At 53.9% G+C, this 19,561-nt stretch overlaps 1 protein-coding gene across 7 annotated transcripts in view; it reads right to left on the bottom strand.

Annotated features, from left to right (window-relative positions):
- Window positions 1-1,107: 1,107 nt before the first annotated feature.
- Window positions 1,108-19,561, bottom strand: part of ZDHHC1 (zinc finger DHHC-type containing 1) — a 29,974-nt gene continuing 11,520 nt past the window's right edge. For 2 of the 7 annotated variants that reach the window (XM_058674328.1, XM_058674329.1), the window contains exons 2-12: window positions 11,839-12,042; window positions 10,568-10,801; window positions 7,318-7,493; window positions 5,818-5,919; window positions 5,396-5,520; window positions 5,143-5,301; window positions 4,819-4,931; window positions 2,219-2,301; window positions 1,903-1,972; window positions 1,693-1,774; window positions 1,108-1,584 (exon numbers count right to left, since the gene is read on the bottom strand). In XM_058674328.1, coding sequence (XP_058530311.1) covers window positions 1,301-1,584; window positions 1,693-1,774; window positions 1,903-1,972; window positions 2,219-2,301; window positions 4,819-4,931; window positions 5,143-5,301; window positions 5,396-5,520; window positions 5,818-5,919; window positions 7,318-7,493; window positions 10,568-10,801 — 1,428 coding nt within the window. In that variant the 5' untranslated portion in view covers window positions 11,839-12,042 and the 3' untranslated portion in view covers window positions 1,108-1,300. Of the gene's footprint in view, window positions 1,585-1,692; window positions 1,775-1,902; window positions 1,973-2,218; window positions 2,302-4,818; window positions 4,932-5,142; window positions 5,302-5,395; window positions 5,521-5,817; window positions 5,920-7,317; window positions 7,498-10,567; window positions 11,360-11,838; window positions 12,043-19,561 lie in introns of those variants that run through there. The other 5 variants (XM_058674326.1, XM_058674327.1, XM_058674331.1 and 2 more) reach the window with 4 other exon arrangements.

Below are 19,561 nucleotides of genomic sequence, written 5' to 3'. Positions count from 1 at the left end.
CTCGGCGGGAGAGTGACCAAGGTCACGCTGGCTCCGCCCACCAGACCCCGCCTGCGCGCTGTGGCTGGAAGCCGGCAAAGCTACACCATCAGCCTTAAGCCGCCCCTCCCCGGCAGCCTCGCAGTCTTCGCAGCAAGAGAGCCGGTCCTCTGAGAGTCTGGGCAGAAGTCCTCGGAAGTCCCCCCACCCGACGGGCTATCAGCCTCCCAACCTGGGCTCTGCCCAAAAAGTTTTCTCCCTCCTGGGCGAATCCAGCTTCCCAGAGCGCCAAATTGGGGTAGCCTGGGAGCTGGAGCGTAGGCAAGGGGGTGAGGGACAGAGCAAGGTGCCTTTCCGTAATGACAAGGGGCTACAGCTGGCCCAGTCTCCCGCGTTCTCTGGAGGGAGAGAGGGTTGGATGAGCGCACCGCGTTTGCTCAGTCCTGGAATTTTGCACTCCAATAGGGAGGCCCGATGCCAAGAAAAGCTCCTGGTCCCCTGGGATCGGTCCCCTTGCTTTTATTCCCACCTCGTCCTCCTGAACCCAAAGGCTTCCCACTTCCCCTTCCACTCCCGTCTCCAACAACAAATCCAGTCTTCAGTAATCATAACAGCAACTGCCAGACTGCCTCTTCAGATCTTTTAACCACAAGTCCTGCACCCAGGGAGCTTCAGGTCCACACACACCACTGTCTGACAATCCAAGCAGCCACCACGGTTTGGGAACCCACCTTGGCCTCTGCCCCTAGACCAACTGGGAATGCCATCCTTGCTTTATGAAAGTGAACACCGGGCCCAGAGCCATAGCCCAGTGGCTGAAGTTTTTACCTTGCATACACTGGGATCGCGCCAGTATCCCACGTGGACACCAGTTCATATCCCAGCTGCTCTATTTTCCTATCCAGCTCCCTGCCTGTGGCCTGGGAAAGCAGTGGCCCAAAGTCTTGGGATCCTGCACTCATATGGGAGACCTGGAAGAAGCTCCAGGCTTCTGGCTTTGGATCAGTTCTGTTGCAGCCACTTGAGGAGTAAGCCAATAGATGGAGGATCTTTTTCTTTGTAAATCTGACTTTCCAATTAAAGTAATAATAATAATAAATCTTTTTTTAAAAGAAAGTAAACACCAAGTTCGCAAAAGCATTAAAAAAACATTTATTGGAGCATCACAGCCGGTGGGCAGGTATTGCTGAATGGTAGGGGAAGGAGGCCGATCCCGCCAGCCATGGGGACTCCTAAAGTGCGTTGGGTACTGCAAGCGTGGGGTGTTGCATAGAGAGTTGGGCTGGCCGCTCCTCCTTGGCCCTCTGGCTTCTCTGCCCAGCTACTTAAGGCCACTGTCCTGGGCATCCGGAGCCTTGAGTTCACCACTCCAAGGGCTGACACACACAGCGGGAGCCCGCGTCTGCAGCGCCAGCCCTGGCTCCCGAGCCCTGCCCCCAGGGGTAGCCAGAGCGGCACTGCCCAGGCGCGTCTGCGCCACTGGAGTCTCGTCCAGGGACTCAGCCCACGCCAACTGGTCGGTGCCTGCAGGGCCAACAGTGGGCCTCTGACTGGCTCTTGTGGAATCACTCAGTGAGCTGGAATGGTGCTCAGTGTTCCAGGACCCTGCATGGTGAGGAGAAACGAGAGACGGGGGGCTGCAGCTCGCACCGACTTCTGCCTTGCTTTCCTTGGAGCCTGCTGGGGAGGACCTGGACAGGCAAGGGTGCTCACCCCGCAGCCTGGGCAGCGAAGCCACCTCCCAGTTCAAGATCTCTGACATCGGTACCTTATACATGCACCGCTTCTTCTTTTTCTACGGAAACAGAGGAAGTCTAAGGGCAGCTTAGTCTTCAAATTGGTGGAGGTGGAGTTGTGCAGGAGGATAATGGCCCTTTTCCAAACCCTCTCCCATTGGACAGGGGGCCCAGCTGTATTGCCTACCTGGGGGCAGATCCTGGGAGGCAAGGTCAGAGTGTCTGGGGAAGAGGGCAGTGGAGGCTCCCCTTGGCCCCTGGTGGTAAGAAATGGGGCAGGACTGAGAGGGTAGCAGAAGGGTAAGCACGGGGGAGCTGTCCCCCAAAGCCCTTTGTGCTGGGGGTCCTGATGCAAGCTTCCCTACTTGGCAGAGGACCCTGGGGCTGACCCATCTGAGTCATTCCTGAGCTGCACCCAGACCCACGTCTGGGCCTTGACCCATGCTTTCTCCCACCTTGGGTGGCCCTGCCATGCTAGTGGGAGATGCCCAGATCACACTCACTTGGCATTCACTGCCACTGGCCTGGCTTGGCTTGGGGGTTCTGGGCGCGCATGGCTGAAGGTCTGCGTATAGAACTCCATCTCCTGTGGAAGGCAGGGATCAGGGAGGCTGCAAGGTCAGGAGTGCATCTGGAGCCTCCTGGGTCATGAGCCAGCCCAGGGGTGCACTGGCTCTTGAGGGAGGTTACAGGCCCCAACCCGCTGTCTGAGGCCATCCATCTATGTGATTCCCAAAGTCTCTCTGTGGGCTAAGACCCTTACCTCTCCGCAAGTCCCCACTACATCCAGTCTAATTCCCTCACTTCCAGGAAGGCTTAGCTCCCCGAGTTTGATACACACCCGAGCAGGACAGGCGCTCACAGCTGCTCAGCTCAGGGCACGGCAAGGAACCACTCAGGGCACCCTCTCCTACTCCTAGCTCCTCCCAGGGCTCCAGCGTTTGAACCAGTTTGTACCCTGGCCGGGAGGTCCGAGGGTGTGATCCAGATGGTGGCCCCAGACTGGCCGGCTCCAAGAAGCTGAGTCCGGGGCGTGCCCCTCATGCTCAAGGAGCACCCGACCATAACCCTACCCCGAGCTGCGGGGAAGGGCCGCTAGTGAGAAAAGGAAGGTAGGAGGTGGTGGCACCCACAGCGCCACAGCTGGCAACTGGGACCAGGCTTATTTATGGACGAGTTGCATCTTGTTTAATTGCAAGCCCCAAAAATAAAGCGACCTGGGAGGTCACCGCATGGCCTAGGCCTGCACCCCAACAAGGAGGGTGCGCCCCAGGCACGCCACCAGGGCAGCAGGTGAGGAAACAAAAGGCAGAACAGAGCCAGCCGGGAAGGGCGTGGTACGGAGGATGTGGGCGTGGTTTGGGCGGCAAGGCCCCGCCCCTGGCGGCAGGGAAGGAGGGAGGCAACACCCCGACAGTTGTCACTGGCCCAGCAGTCGCTTCCATGGAGACCGAGGCGTCCTGACTAATGCAGAGAAGACACTGTAACAGCAACGCCGTCTCTAAAACAAGCCTATGTTTGGGGGCAACGGCTCCAGAAAGGGGCCCCTCCCGCATTCCTGCTCTGGGTGGGGGCGGGGAACTTGCCTGCTGGGGCTCTGGCAGACCTGGGAACGAGGGCCCAGCCACAGCAGGCCGGCTGTACAGGTGCAGAGACCCTGGCAGAGCCTTGGGGAATGGGTGGAGATGCTGGATTGACTCTGCCTGGGGTCAGAGGTCAAAAGCAAGGCATAACGACCTGCACCTCAAGGTAACCCTCCCCCCAACTTTTTACTCTTGTTCACTCAGCATCTTTCCCTGGCCCAGTAGAGGGCCAAAGTCTACCCTGGTTCCCAGGACCTCAAAGGGTGGGGCACAGAGCGAGCAGCAGTAGAGAATGGTCTTAAAGCACACAGGGCCAAGCCCTAGCCAGAGTGGGGGGGGCCTGGGTGTGTCACTAGGGGGGCCCACTCCAGACACCCCTGCTCTCATTACAACCGTCCCTTGCAGCTGTACCTCTGCCTCGGTTCTGTTCTGTAAAGGGGCCCTGGGCAGGCCTCCCTGCAGATGGACACAACAGAAGCCCAATGTCCTTGCTGCTGCCACCCTTGGCCCACAGCCTAGGCAGGACAGCGACACAAAGCCTGCAGTCTACCCCTCCTCCATGGGGGCTCTAGCCACGATGCCTAGAGAGACCCTGGCCTGTCTCTCCACAGGGCAATGAGAGCACTGCCAGCCTCCCCAGGAGGGCCACCACTGCATTGACACTGGGTCATGGCCGGCTCCAGGGCAGGGGGTCCAGAACACACCACCGCCGAGGCTGACGTAGAGCAGAGCTTCGCTCTGGCAATGAGAACAGGACAAGTGGGGTCCCAAGCCCTGCCAACCCGCCCAGCAGCCTGTGTTTGTGTTGTTGCCATGAAGATTTAGGGCTTGGCCTGGGCCCCCTGACTTCCTAGTCCCAGGGGGCTCTGAGCCCTGGACCACTGCATCTCCAGCTGCTGACCTCAGCAAATTAGGGGCGTGGGAAGGGGCTAGGCTGGGTAGCAGCTGGACTGGCCAGCCTGAAGCCTGGGCTGGAGGATTCCTGTGGCCAAGTGGGGAGACCTGAACTATTTCCACATCTGGCTTCTGTTCAACCTTCCTAGGCCTCAACATGCTCATCTGCAACATTAGTGGGGCAACAGCACCTGCCCTGTGGGCTACACTGAGGATAAGAGGATGATGTATATAGGCATGGGGAAAGCAGATGGCTCCCTCTGGTTCCCTCCCCTCAGCTTCAGCTCCAGCCCTTGGTCTATCCCACTCCCTTCTGCAGTAGCCCCATCCTGCCGGTGTCCAGGCTCCCACATCCCGCCCCCCCGGCACATGCATGGAGCCTGGACAGTCATGTCCATCGGGCCCTAAGGCTGGCTGTGCCCAGCTGACTCAGTAGGTGAACAAGTGCTCAAGCCAGATTCACCCTGCCCCTGTTCCCAGCATGCCCTGGTCCAGCCATGTCTCAGCGATACTTGCCTTTCCTTTGTCTCCTCATTGGCTGTCTGTGGCACAGTCCACTCCCCACCACCCCCACCTCCAGGCCGATCTCCCACCCCACCCCCAACCCTCCAGGGGCACCTCTATACCTGAATGGGCCGCATCTTGGGGGGACACAACTCAAGCTCCCGGTGGGCCTCCTGTGACTCCTGCGGTGGACGATGCCGCACGATGTACTCATAGGTGGTAAGCTTGTGCCACACTGGTGGTGGGCAGAGGGGGGAGGAGAGGGCTCGGTGCGACAGAGCTCAGAGGAACTGGGTGGCCACCAACCTCTCAGTGGAGACTGCTGTCCCCATGCTCACTGAGACCAGGTTCCCAGGAAGGGGTGTGGTATCCAGGCTCTGGAGCCCCACCACCCCTGGCAGGTTAGGGGCCCCTATTTGCCATGCTGCTGTCAGGGAGACACTTACTGAGATAGATGTGGAAGCAGAGCAGATGGCCGAGCAGGGCTGTGGAGAGCAGGCCCAGGAGGATGAGGAGAGCGGTCAGCGCGAGGATGGCAGAAGCCCTGGTCTCCAGAGGCACAGCGGGCAGGAACACAAACCACACATCAGTTTGGTTCTTCACCACTGCAAGCACAGGCCATGTACTCAATCAGGGCCTGGCCCAGAGATCAGACAGGCGCACGAAAGGAGTGGGAATGGGCCTGGAGCCCCAACTGACCTTCAAAGTGTGGGTGGGTGCGCAGCCGCATGGGGTTGACAAAGAACTCCACAAAGACATAAGTGGCCACCAGCACCAGGAGCAGAACACCCAGTAAAGCGGATATGACACTGTGTAGAAAGAGCCTGGGCCCAGCCATGGGCAGCTATCAGCTCCTGGGCCCTCCAGCTTGGTAAGGGCCAGGAGTTTAGAAGCACCCAAAGCTGGGATGCAGGGGAGACCTCTGACCCAGCAGTCCCGCCTCCTCCGCAGCCCAACATGCAGGACAACCCTGAAGACCTGTGGCCCTTGGACTTCTGCCTTCTCTGGGCCAGCAAGGGGCAAGCCCCACACCCAACTCCTGGAGCTCGAGAGCATTCATGTGCCTGAGCAGCACCCAGCCCTCCAAGCACGTCCACCTCCCACCTCAGGTCTGCTCTCACCGGTAGTTCCTTTCACCCACGCAGTTGTTAAGCCATTTGCAGTGATGGTCGAAGCCACACACACACTTGTTGCAGGCGCTGCAGTGCTTGGAGCGAGCGCTCCTGCGTGGAGGAGGTGCAAAGCCATTGGTCCCTCATGTTGCCCAGCGAGGCCCAGCAGCCTGGGCCTGCCAGCGACCTCCCCTCGAGGGACCACAGCACCAGGCCGAGGCCGCCTGGTAGTGATGCGCAGCCAGGAGCACGCACGCCCTCTGGCGACATTGCAAGTAATGGCCCTTGCAGGAGGCCATGCTTCCCAAGGGCTACAGACCCAAGGGGAGGGCAGAGATGGGGAGTGGAGTGGCGCCTTTTTGTCACCTTCTCTGGACCGAGCACTACATGATGGCCATGTAAGATGAGAAAAGGGTTTTTCCCTGCACAAAGAGGCAGGTGTGGACCTGCACTGATCTTTCCGACATCCCCATTTTCCAGGTTCCTGCCTCCCTGTATCCTGTAGGAATCGTGCTGAGGTACTGAGTGGGCTAATGGAAGTGAGCCAAAAATGAGCACACAGCCCTGCGGGGTGGGGGGTGGGGGGCGATGCAGCACTGCAGGGGGTCAGCCCCCAATACAATATGAGCAAGATAACTGCCCCCCATCCTGGGGAAGCAGAGGAGGGGACAAGGACAACACAGAGCTGGGGATGGATGGCCACTGTCAGAGCAGTCGCTGCCAAGTGCACATACAAGCAACAGCTCAAGCCCAAGTCTTTGGTGCCTGGATGCTGGGCGTTCTCTCGTTCCTGTGGCCAGGCCCCTTACAACACACTGCTCCTGTCTTTGCCTTAGTGGTCTGAAGCTGCACCACACTCCCACCCCTGATGCCCGCCTCAGGCTAGCAGCCAAAGGCGGAAGGAGTGTCTCCAGATGGAGGAGTAGGGGCAGAGGCCATGGGAATCAGACAAGGAGAACTAAGCACTTCTCACTCTGATCCCTCCCCCCTCTTACCCCCAGCAGTGTGAGCTGCAGCAGGTGCCTCTGCCTCTCTGGGCCTCAGAATTCTCACGGGTTAAGGAAGCCTGCAGAGTGCGCTGAGGTGGTCAGGCAGCCAGCGCCATGCCTCTGGCTTTGCTGTTCAGTCACTGCATGACTTCAGGTGGGCTTCTCAGCCTTCTGGGGTTGGGCTGTCCACATGCATGGTGCTCGAACCCAGTGCTCAGCACAGGCTCAAGTATGCAAGCTCTGCCTTCCCTCCCCAGCATTGCCTAGGGATGCTCGCAAGCACCCAGGGGTGTCACTGGCAGAGTTAGCCACTGGAAACACAACTCCTCCTCTTCTGCTTTCACTTTCTCCTCGCCTTCTTGGGCACCCACATTCTCCACTGGGTGAGAACCAGGAGCTCTGATTCAGGATGACTGCCACATGACATGCTCCCATCTTCCCTGCTCCCCCCAAGTGGTTTTGCTGACACACTTATGGCCTCCAAACAGCCATGCAGTCACACCCACACACGGGCACTCACACATCCACGTCGCACAAGTTGCAGTGCAGGTCTTCAATGACGTGCGCGTGCTGGCTGCGGTTGAAGATGGGCAGGGGCCCCGAGTAGCTCTTGTCCCGCACATTAGCATCTGCTGGGTCTATGGAGACGGCAGTGAGATGCACCAACAGGTGGCCAACAAAGATGGCCCCCATGCACTGGCCCAGCAGGTTAAAGACTCACTTTACACTCTGCAAGCTGAGGTTCCCCACCTGAGGACTTCACCCCCCAACCCCGCAGACTCTGCCTATACCACCTCCTAATAGGAGTCCCCAAGGGCCTCCTCAGCAGCCCTGAGCAGACCCCTGTGCCCAGAGGGAAGAGAGGGACCACACAGAAAAGGAGTTCATGGCTGGGACCATCTGCTGCTGCCACCTAGTGGCCCAACCACAGGGACCTGGCTAGTCTCACCTCAAGCCACTTTCTGGTGGTTTTCCAAATACTGAAGTGAGGCTGAAAGGGGCAGTTCCCTAAGGTTCAGAGACCTCAGGTTTAAGTTCAGAGCTTATTTTTCTTGCTTCACTGGAAGTTGGCTCTGAGAGGGGCAGCCACACCTGCTGGAGAAGCACTTTCAGAGAGAGACTCTTCCACTTGCTACCTCCCTGACTGGGGTCCAGGCACTTGAAGCCCTGGACCCAGTGTCTGGGATGACATGATAGGTTTAACGCTGCACTGAAATGCAGTTCTTCACAGACTGATCTGTTCAGTGATGTGGCCACTGCAGAAGAGTATGATGACAACTCTACTATATCTAAGGTCACCAGTAAGGGCCAGCCTTGCACCTCAGCCACTTGCAACATTGTTGTAACATTGGCATCCCATATCAGAGCACCAGTTCAAGTCCTGCGTCCAATCCAGCCCTCTGCTTGTATCCCTGGAAAAGCAACAGAGGATGGCCCAAGAAGATGGGAAACCCCAGTGGAGTCCCAGACTCCTAGCTTTAGGCTAGCCTTGTACTGGGAATTGCAGCCATCTGGGGAGTAAACCAATGGATGGAAGATATCTCTCTCTCTTTACCGACCTCTCTTTTTATCACTCTGCCTTTAACACAAATAAAAAGGGGCTGACACAGTGTCATATCAGGCTAATCCTCTGTCTGCTGTACCAGCATTCCATAAAGACATCAGTTCCAGTCCTGGCTTCTCTACTTCTGATCCAGCTCCCTGCTTACACCCTGGGAAAGCAGCAGAGGATGGCCCAAAGCCTTGGGACTCTAACTTTGTGAGAGACTCAGAAGAAGCTCTAGGCTCCCGACTTCAAATTGGCCCAGCTCAGGTCACTGTGACCATTTGGGGAGTGAACCAGCAAATGAAAGATCTCTCTGTCACTCTGTCTCTCTATAAATTTGCCTTTCCAATAAAAATCAATAAATTTTTTTGTCTTTTTTTCTGTTTTAAAATTAATAAATCTTGGGCCCGGCACTGTGGCCTAGCGGCTAAAGTCCTCACCTTGAACACCCCGGGATCCCATATGAGTGCCAGTTCTAATCCCGGCAGCTCCGCTTCCCATCCAGCTCCCTGCTTGTGGCCTGGGAAAGCAGTCAAGGACGGCCCAAAGCCTTGGGTCCCTGCATCCACGTGGGAGACCCGGAAGAGGTTCCTGGTTCCCGGCATTGGATCGGCACAGCACCGGCTGTTGCAGTCACTTGGGGAGTGAATCATCGGACGGAAGATCTTCCTCTCTGTCTCTCCTCCTCTCTGTATATCTGACATTGTAATAAAAATAAATAAATCTTTAAAAACAATAATAAATAAATATAATCAATAAATCTTTAAAAACAAACAAAACCCACTTAGGCTTGCTGGCCAATTCAGGGAGGGTCTAGTTTTCTTTCTTCCTTTCTCTTTCTCTCTTTCTTTCCCTTTCTTTTCTTTCTTTTTTTTTTTAAAGATTTGTTTATTTTTATTACAAAGCCAGATGCGGGTGCAGGGTCCCAAAGCCTTGGGCCGTCCTCAACTGCTTTCCCAGGCCACAAGCAGGGAGCTGGATGGGAAGTGGAGCTGCCGGGATTAGAACCGACACTCATATGGGATCCTGGCACATTCAAGCCAAGGACCCTAGCCGCCGGGCCACCACGCTGGGCCTAAGGGTCTGGTTTTCTATTGGTAGAGCTTATAAACAGGCCCTGGCTCCTGGGAACCAGGAAACCTGCAGTGACATCACTGGCCTCCAGGAACAACCTCCTCACAGGTCCCCTCCATGTCCACACCCTTGTCATCTGCCCCAGGCTTGACAAGAGGGCAAGTTCTTGTCTGAGGCACACATGTTGTGGTGTTCCTACGCATCTTACCATGCTGCTTGGGCCCTTCCTGCCAACAGAGCAGGAGGCCGGGCAGCAACTGCTCAGCCCCACAGGCCCTATGATGCCGAGCAGTTCTAGGCAGGACTGCTGCCTCTGTGCTCCCACTTCTCAGGCTCCTCCCTGCTGATCACCCCAAGCTCATGCAAGCCCAGCCCTCCTTCCCATGGGGATCCTTTTCCCCAATCATAATGCTCACTTGGTTGGGCACATAGATGCCTGTGGCACCCCAAGCTCCTGGACTTGCAGTCACATCCCTGCTCTTGGGGACTGTTTGTCAGAGCCAGGGCAGACATACTACGAGGCTCAGGCAAAGTCTACATGTGTCGCTGGACCCAGGAGCCTCCAGGAACTATCCAGCCCTTTTCTCATGTTCAGCTTCCCGTAAAAGGGCCCTATTTTACAGAATCAATGAGCTCATAAACAGTTATGGGCACAGACTAATAATCTGTCTGTAAATAAAACCACACTTGAAATGTGCCAGGAAAGTTATGATGTAAAAGAATTCTACCGTGACTTTTTCTGAAAAGTGAAAAATTCTTTTCTAAGTGAAATAATTACTCCCTAATTTTCCCTTTGTTTAGCTCTGGACACCATCAGCTTAATGATGGGTTTAAGGCTGTCCTCCACCATGACAGTTCTCAGGGACCTCCCATCTGTGCAGGCTCAAAAGGGCTTTTTCTACGATGTTTTTCGTCTGTCCACTCACCCAGTCAGAAGAAGTGGGCCAGAAAGATGCTGAAGGGTGGGCCGGGGGGCCAGGAAGATGCTGAAGGGTAGGCCAGGGGGCCAGTGGGTACCCAGGATCTCTTCTGCCTTACCCGGCAATCCCAAGGCTCTGGCCCCCGCCCCAAGCCTCTGACATGTCCATTTGTCTACCCACAGTCCCACCGCCCACTTCCCTGCCCCAGCCCCAACCTTTCCCAAGGATACAGCATAGCCAGCAGGCATCCAGTGGTGAGGAAGAAGGGGGACCAGGACCCCAAAGCCGATCACAGCGAAGAAGAGGTACAGCAGCCAGGCCACAATCTGGAGCGGGTGAGGAGGCCAGCTCCACCCATTCCTACGGGACCGCTGACCCTGCAGCTCCGGGCTGGCCTGTGTGGGTGCTGACCACACGCCCTTCTCGGGGGCTGTTTTGTTGGAGGGTCTGTTGCAAATGGTCATCTCCGGAGGAGGAAGGAGCAGAGAGAACATTAGCCTGTGGCAGCCTGAGCTGGAGCCAGGTTTTAGCTGTGCGGGGAGCAGGCAGGGAGCAGCCACTTCCCAGCTCCTCTGCGGGGAACCCTGTGGGTGGAGGGTGTGGGGAGACTTTGCATGGCACAGAGAGACAATGGGAACAAGGTGGCAGGGGAAGACTGTCCCAGTACCCCAATGTGAGCCTTGACCCCAGGACTGGGCAGAAGAGCCCAGGGTTTGTTCAGGACATAGCGTGGCTGCCCATTACTCAAAGTGCTCTGTCTCAAACATCATCAGAGCTAAACCTAATAAGACATGTTCTCATCTGGTAACAATATCAGGCTGGGGCCAGAGTAATGAGAACACGGGCTGATTCTGTCAGCATTAGTCACCCTCGTGCGGAGGTCCAAGCGCCAATGCTGGAGAGGGCCCCTGCATCCTCCGCTGGGGGAAACAGAATGGAGTGCTCAGCAGCGGGGTGGGGGATGCGAACTCTGCCCCTGCACAGGCCCATGATCCCTTTGAGACCAGGGGATCGGAACTGCCCCCCCAACACCTCAAAACTGCCTGGGGCTTCCTGACTGGGGAGCAGCTGGCTACAGAGAGAGGAGAAATCCAAGAGACCCTGCTCACTGTGACTGACAAGCCTAGGGTCCATGTGAACCCGGAAGTGTGGGTTGATGACACTGGAGGGAGCTTAGGCAAAGGCCAGGCCTCAGCCAGAGACAGAACCTCCAGATGGAACCAGGCCTCTCCTCCCCAAACTGCCCTCCTGCAGTCTAACAGCTTTTCTGGAGCCAAGGACACAGTCACTGCCAACAGGGGCAGGCCAAGAAGAAGAGCCCCTAGACCAGGAGCTGCTGAGTCTAAGGGGGAAGCAGAGCCCACGCGGGTGGCTCTTGACCCTTGGAGGGCAGGCCGGGGGCTGGGGACAAAACCCTGGTAGCTAGACTTTCCTGCAGAAGCCCTGACCTGTGGGCCAGGAATCTAAGAGACAAGGGTGTGGCACACACACACACACACACCCCTTGCACAGCGGCCTGGAACGCCTATTTCACTTCTCATCCCAAGAAAATGAAATTCAATCTTCAGAGTCCCCTCCTCCAGGAAGTCTTCCTTGGCGCCTCAAGCACTGTGATGAGGGGGGACCACAAACAGTTCCCCATGTACCCAGCACTGTACCTTGCACACAAGAGTCGCTCAGTAAATGTTTGCTGACTTGAAAACATCTGAAACCAAAGGAAATAGGAGTACAGTGAATGGTGTGAAATCCAGATTCTGCCAAGGCCACGAGGCCCTCCCTGCCCTGCCTTCAGTCCTCCCATCCAGCACCCACTTCACCCAAAGACGCAACTGCAAACAATTCCGTGCACCAGCTTCGTCCACTGAATAGAGAACATGATCCGATACGTTCACTCTTAGCCACCCTGTCCTTGTGCCCACCACAGACCCAGTGCTGCCTGCCAGCCAGGTCAACATTGTCTGTAGTCACCTTTTCAAAGCCAAGTGGGATGACTTTGGTCTTCTCCCAGGCGTTCACCTGGACTCTCTGAGTCAGTTATCTGTCTTCGAAAGGAAGCTGCCATGAAGACAAGGAGCCAGGGCTTGGGGGCTCACAGCTCTGGGTTTGGTTCTCGGCTCGGCACCAGCCTGATGAGTGGCATGGGTGTCCTCCTCTGGATGCAACCCAGAAGGTGAATCCTCCGCCCCAAGTGCCGGCTGAGTGGCACCTGCTACAATGGCCCTTGGACAGCTTTCAGCTTTGTCCTCCCAAGGCTACTGTCTCCCAGAGCCTTGGAGGGTTGTGTCCAAAGCAACAGCATTGCTTGAGGTAGCTTTCTTTTAAAAAGTGTGTGTGTGTGTGTGTGTGTATATATTTGGAAGGCAGAGAGGAGAGACAAAAAGACAGAAAGAGATGTTCCAGCGGCTGGTTCACTTCCCAAATGGCCACAATAGCCAGAGCTGGCCCGATCAAGAGTCAGCAGCAGCCAGGATTTTCTTCTTTGGGTGCAGGGGAACAAGTACTGGGGCCATCCTCTGCTGCTTTCTCAGATGCACTAGCAGGGACCTGGATTAGAAGTGGAGCAGCCAAGACTCAAACTAGCGCCCATATGGGATTCTGGCACCGTGGTGGCGCCGTAGGGAGAGGCTTAACCTGCTAAACCATGTTGCTGATTCCTGAAGTTGCTTTCTTAAATGGATGAGGAACAGGTTTTTCTTTAAATCTTGTCATATCCAGGCCTGGTGTGGTAGCCTAGCGGCTAAAGTCCTCGTCTTGAACACCCTGGGATCCCATATGAGCGCCGGTTCTAATCCCGGCAGCTCCACTTCCCATCCAGCTCCCTGCTTGTGGCCTGGGAAAGCAGTCGAGGACGGCCCACCTGTACCCATGTGGGAGACCTGGAAGAGCTTTTGGCTCCTGGCTTCAGATCAGCACAGCACTGGCCGTTGCGGTCACTTGAGGAGTGAATCATTGGACCGAAGATCTTCCTCTCTGTCTTTGTAATAAAAATAAATAAATCTTTAAAAAAAGAAATAAATAAATCTTGTCACATCCAATAGTGATCAAAAAGCTACCATTACTTTCTGGTGGATGGTCTTAGGGGCGTACACCTTTGTGCTCATCTTTTGGAAGCAGACAGAAATCATCACGTCAGGGCCCGGCAGCGTGGCCTAGCGGCTAAAGTCCTCGCCTTGAAAGCCCCGGGATTCCATGTGGGCACCAGTTCTAATCCCAGCAGCTCCACTTCCCATCCAGCTCCCTGCTTGTGGCCTGGGAAAGCAGTCGAGGACGGCCCAAAGCATTGTGACCCTGCACCCGCATGGGAGACCCAGAAGAGGTTCCAGGTTCCCGGCATCGGATCGGCGCGCACCGGCCCGTTGCGGCTCACTTGGGGAGTGAATCATCGACGGAAGATCTTCCTCTCTGTCTCTCCTCCTCTGTGTATATATGGCTGTAATAAAATGAATAAATCTTTAAAAAAAAAAAAAAAAGAAATCATCAGGTCAGGTCCCAGAGTACAGGTGAGCTGGGGGGGAGGAGGGAAGCCCTCTGCACTAGGGCAAATCCCTGTGGCCAGCACATTGCTCTGCAGAGACAACCTCCCCGGGGAACCCGAGAACCAAGATCCCTAAGTTTTGGCTTTCACTTTGAAATCTCCACACCTACAGATCCCTATTCCTTGGGAAGGTTCCCAAAGAAAAGCAGGTGTCTACATAATACAATGTAATTAATGAATTAAAAATAATAAATAATTTAAAAAAAAACAGAAATGCACCTGGAAAAAATAGCAGAAGATAGCAGAGCTACTAGGAGCCCTACCATTCCTGTGGGAAAACAGAATGGGGGTTCCTGGATCCTCAGTCTGACATGACCCAGGCCTGGCTGTTGAAGCCACTGAGTAGTGAATCAGTGAATGGTGGTTCATACTCTCTGTCTCTTCCTCTCTTTTTGATGCTCTGCCTTTCCAGAAAGTAAGTTCCTTTTTAAAAAATATTTTACATTTACCTGAAAGCTTCCCAGTCATTTGAAATGTTCTAGATTACCGTTAACTACAAAATTAGCTCCGAACTTATCAACAGAAAACTTTTCTTGAGCTCTTGTGGTCAGACTGACAATGTTGGCATAATTGACATCTATGTCTTTCTTAGTGCAAGAAGCAGTCATTTGCGTGTATGCTTAGCTTTATTTTTTTAATGTAACTAATAGGACTACAATCAAATTAAATAAAATAATTCATATCTAAAAAAAAAAAAGAAAAACAGGTGTCTGTATCCAGCAGTGGGCCTCCCTACCCACCATAAACAGCCTTGAGGGTGTCCTGACTTCTAATCAGGGCCTCCTGTGCCTGGCCAGGCATCCTTTGTCGGAGACTGTGGGAATATGGATGCCGCTGTTGGTGCTGCCGAAGCTGACAGGGATGCATGGCCTGCCTCAGGAACCCAGACCAGCTGACTCCTGGCTAAAGACATGCCCTCTCGTGGAGGTGATGACCACAAATTCTTGGGTTCGTTACAAGGACTGGGAGGTTGAAGAAAATCCAAGATGGGGCTCAAGGCTCAGGGACAGGACCAAGCTCTGTTAGCAGACCCGAGGAGATCTCTGGCTGTGCCTTGCCTCTCGGCATGTCCCTAGAAGCCAGTAGCTCCTCCCCTGACAACCTGGCTAGTTGGTAAGCTCAGACAGCGCGCAGGCTATGCCTATGGGGGCCCAGCTTCCTGCTGTGCACTGGAGATGTCAACGCAGATGAGACCAGCTGTTCCCTCGGGAGCTTCCTTTCTGGGGGCCCAGACAGGCACAAACATGTTAAAGCACCTGGGGAATGGGCATCCTAGCAGCCCTTACAAGGGCAGGCCCCATCTTGTTATGATGGTACCTGGGGTGGCAAGTGAGGGGTAGAGGGCAGGACCCAGCAACAGATGAATCCCTAGGAATGGTGGGCAGAGACAACAGCAGACCAGGGAGGCTAGTAAGGAAGCTTAGCCACTGCTCACAAAGCCCCAGATAGTCAGGGGAGTGGACAGGAGCTCGAGAATGAGTTCCGGGCCACAGGGAGGGAGGCTGGAGGCTGGAGTCACTCCAGGGAGGGTGGCAGGCCAATAGCCCTGTGCTGTTGGGGCACCTGGTCAGTAGGTAAAGGCCAAGGACATGGGCTTCTGTGGCTGGGCCACTGGCCAACTCTGCTCTCTGGGAGTTAGCCTTGGTTAGACACTTGGGGTTTGCACAGGACAAGTGCTGGAGTTAGACTGGCAGGAAGAGAGGGTGGACAGGAGCGACAAGGTACCCCTCGTGTTTTGGCCACCACTAGCTGGCTTACCTTGCTTGACTTCTCTTTCTTTTCTTTTAAGAATTATTTATTTTTATCGGAAAGGCAGATCTACAGAAAGAATGAGAAACAAAGAGAAAGATCTTCCAGCTGCTGGTTAACTCCCCAAGTGGCTAAAACAGCCGGAGCAAAGCCAATTCGAACTAGGAGCCAGGAGCTTCTTCTGGGTCTCCCAAGTGGGAGCAGGGTCTCAAGGCTTTGGGCTGCCTTTCCAGGCCATAAGCAGGGAGCTCAATGGAAAGTGCAGCAGCTGAGACACAAAACAGAATCCAAATGAGACCCCAGTGTTTACAACATAAGCCATTGTGCCGGGTCCCTTGTTTGACTTTTGTGGCAGGATGGAAGAACTGGGAAAGCCTTACTCTTGATCCCAAAATGTAAAGTGTCAGGAGCTGTGTGCTACAGCCACACTGAAGCCATTTTGAATATAGAACTATGGGCCAGTGGAAAACCCCTGGTTGGCTAGAAGCTTGGGAAAGAGGTTATGAAACTGATCACACGCCTAGTTTCAATTATTTCGAGCAACTGTTTCAGAATGAGATTTATGCTGTACCTGCCAACATATTGTTACTGGTTACCTACACTATTGTTGATATGGTGGTTGCTCAAGAACAATCGGTCTTGAGACCATGGCTTGCGTCCTGGTTTCTCCTTTACTCCCAGAGCCTTAGTTACTGAACAATATAAAAATCCTCAATCGAAAATAATAAAGTGACAGCTTGATCAGACATGCTGTCTTGCTGTCCATTCTTTGTGTCTCTTGTCTCTCATTCTCTCCTAGGTTGACTGCGACCCCCGTTGACTGTCCTGCTGGACGGGACAGTAAAGGTCACTGCCAGGCTGACAATAATCTGTTCACATTAACATTCACTCGTTGACAACATTAAATCACATTTTCAAAGTAAGGTTGGGGATGGCGGTATGATGGCACAACAGGCTAGTACTCCACCAAGTGGCACTAGCATCCCATAGGACAGATGGTTCATATCCCTGCTGCTCCATTTCCCATTCAGCTCTCCAGTTATGGCCTGGGAGAGTGGCAGAAGATGGCCCAAGTCCTTGGCACCCTGCACCTATATGGGAGACCGAGAAGAAGCTCTTGGCTCCTGGTTTTAGATTAGTTCAGCTCTAGTTATTGCACCTATTTGGGGAGTGAACCAGCAGAGTTTCTTTGGCTCACCTTCTCTCTGTAAAAATCTGCTGTAGGCACCCTGGGCTCCCAGCATGGGATCTGCAGACTTCAGAATCCACTTGTTTACCAAACAGGGTTCAGTGGGAACCAAAAAACTGGAAGGGTTGTGCCCGGCACGGTAGCCTAGTGGCGAAAAGTTCTCGCCTTGTACACGCCAGGATCCCATAGGCACTGGTTCATGTCCCGGCAGCCCTGCTTCCTTTCCAGCTCCCTGCTTGTGGCCTGGGAAAGCAGCAGAGGATGGCCCAAGACCTTGGGACCTTGCACCCATGTGGGAGACCCAGAAGAAGCTCCTGGCTACTGGCTTCGGATCAGCTCAGCTCTGGCCGTTGCAGCCACTTGGAGAGTGAATTAGCGGACAGAAGATCTTTCTCTCTCTGTCTTCTCCTCTCTGTATATGTGCATTTCCAAGAAAGGAAGGAAGGAAGGAAAGAAGGAAGGAAACAAGGAAAGAAAGAAGGAAGGAAGGAAGGAAAGACTGGAAGGGTAGGGTGCTTCATTAGAGACAAGCGGACAGGCCTGGGACCCTGAGCAACCAATGATTAGAGGCAGGCTGGAGCCAGGGAAAGGGCAGGCCCAGAGACAGCCTGTTTCTGGTTCCTACGTTGCTGGAACCTGGGGCAGATTCCATAGATCGACTGCCTCTGGGTCCCTACCTGTCTTTCTAAAAAGCAGGCTGGATGACAAACTGGCAATGTCCCATACTAGAACATATACACCCCTTGGCCCAAACACTCCATTTCTAGGTATCTATCTCATGTGTAAACTCACAGAATCCAATGTGGTGCTATTCGTAATAATACAGGACAGAAACCAACAAATGTGGCCCATCTGTATGGTGGGCTAAAAACAACATCAAGGGCACGGGCTGATCTTGAGTACATGACGAAGTAGAAGAGCAAGATGTACAGTTGCAGAGAGAACTACGGGGCAGATACAAAGCGACCGAACAGACATGGATGCTTTGGAAGGAAAAGCAAGAAAGAAAACATGGGGGCAGCACCCCAGTGGCTGAGGGGGAAACTTTGAAGTTGCTCATTCTTTCTTTCTTCTTCTTCTTTTTTTTTTTTTTTTGATCATGGGTATGTATTGCTTTTGGGAGAGGGAAAAGGATGTTACATCATAAAAGCAATATGTCACATCCTAACTGTGGGCAGATGTCATCCCTCACCCTCCTGGTACTAGAGGATTCCCATGTGCCTCCTAATGCATTTGTGGGGGGCACAGTCAAGGATGGCCCAAAGCCTTGGACTCTGCACCTGCACAGGAGATCTGGAAGAAGCTCCTGGCTCTTGGCTTTGGATCACCTCAGTTCCAACCACTGCAGTCACCGAGCGGACGGAAGATCTTTCTCTCTGTATGTCTACCTTTCCAAGAAAAATAAATACTTTTTTTTAAAAAGATTTATTCATTTTATTACAAAGTCAGATATACAGAGAGAAGGAGAGACAGAGAGGAAGATCTTCCGTCCGATGATTCACTCCCCAAGTGAGCCACAACGGCCGGTGCGCGCCAATCCGATGCCGGGAACCTGGAACCTCTTCCGGGTCTCCCACGCGGGTGCAGGGTCCCAAAGCATTGGGCCGTCCTCGACTGCTTTCCCAGGCCACAAGCAGGGAGGTGGATGGGAAGCGGAGCTGCTGGGATTAGAACAGGCGCCCATATGGGATCCCAGGGTGTTCAAGGCGAGGACTTTTAGCTGCTAGGCCACGCTGCCGGGCCCAATAAATACATTTTTAAAAAATACTTCATGGTACACATTGTTTCACAGTGCAAAAAATCATTTCTGGGGCACGATGTGATAACCTAGTGTTTAAATTCCTCATCTTGCATCCGCCAAGATCCCATATGTACACCGGTTCATATCCTGGCTAATCCACTTCCCATCCAACTTGTGGCCTGGGAAAACAGCAGAGGATGGCCCTTAGCTTTGGGACCCTCTGCCTGCATGAAAGACCCAGAAAAAGCTCCTGGCTCCTGGCTTGGAAAGCGAACCAGCGGAAGGAAGATCTTTCTCTGTGTCCCCTCCTTTTCTCTGTAAATCTGCCTTTCAATAAAAATAAATCTTTAATTTAAAAAATCACTTCTGACAGACTTTTTTGGACGACATGTGTTTGGTTTGTAAAACTTCCCTTAGAGGTACCAGAGAAATTTCTAGTCCTAAAATTCTTTTTTGTTGTTGTATTTTCCTGATATTAAAATTCTTTTTTTTTTAATATTGATTTATTTTTATTACAAAGGCAGATATACAAAGAGGAGGAGAGGCAGAGAGGAAGATCTTCCGTCCGATGGTTCACCCCACCAAGCAGCTGCAACGGCTGGAGCTGAGCCAATTCGAAGCCAGGAGCTTCCTCTGGGTCTCCCATGCGGGTGCAGGGTCCCAAAGCTTTGGGCCGTCCTCTACTGCAGAGCCTCCAGGATTAGAAGCGGCGTCCATATGGGATCCCAGCACATTCAAGGCAAGCACTTTAACCACTACATTATTGTACCGGGCCCCCTGATTTTAAAATTCTAAGCGGGGCAATCATTCAGCTACTAGATGCACATCCCATTATCCTTCCCTCTCCCACTCCCCAACCCCAGAAAACAAACTGGCACGTCAAGCTGTTCTCAAGGCCTGACCACTCCGGTGTGGCTGGGCCCTCCCTCTCTCAGCTGTAAACAATATGCACCAAGTCTGTTGCTATGGAGAGAAAAGCTTGAGACCTCCATCATTCCTGAGTTGATGAT

This window comes from Ochotona princeps, chromosome 16 (assembly GCF_030435755.1).
Source record: "Ochotona princeps isolate mOchPri1 chromosome 16, mOchPri1.hap1, whole genome shotgun sequence".
NCBI lineage: Eukaryota > Metazoa > Chordata > Mammalia > Lagomorpha > Ochotonidae > Ochotona > Ochotona princeps.
This window is presented reverse-complemented; position numbering and strand designations above follow the sequence as displayed.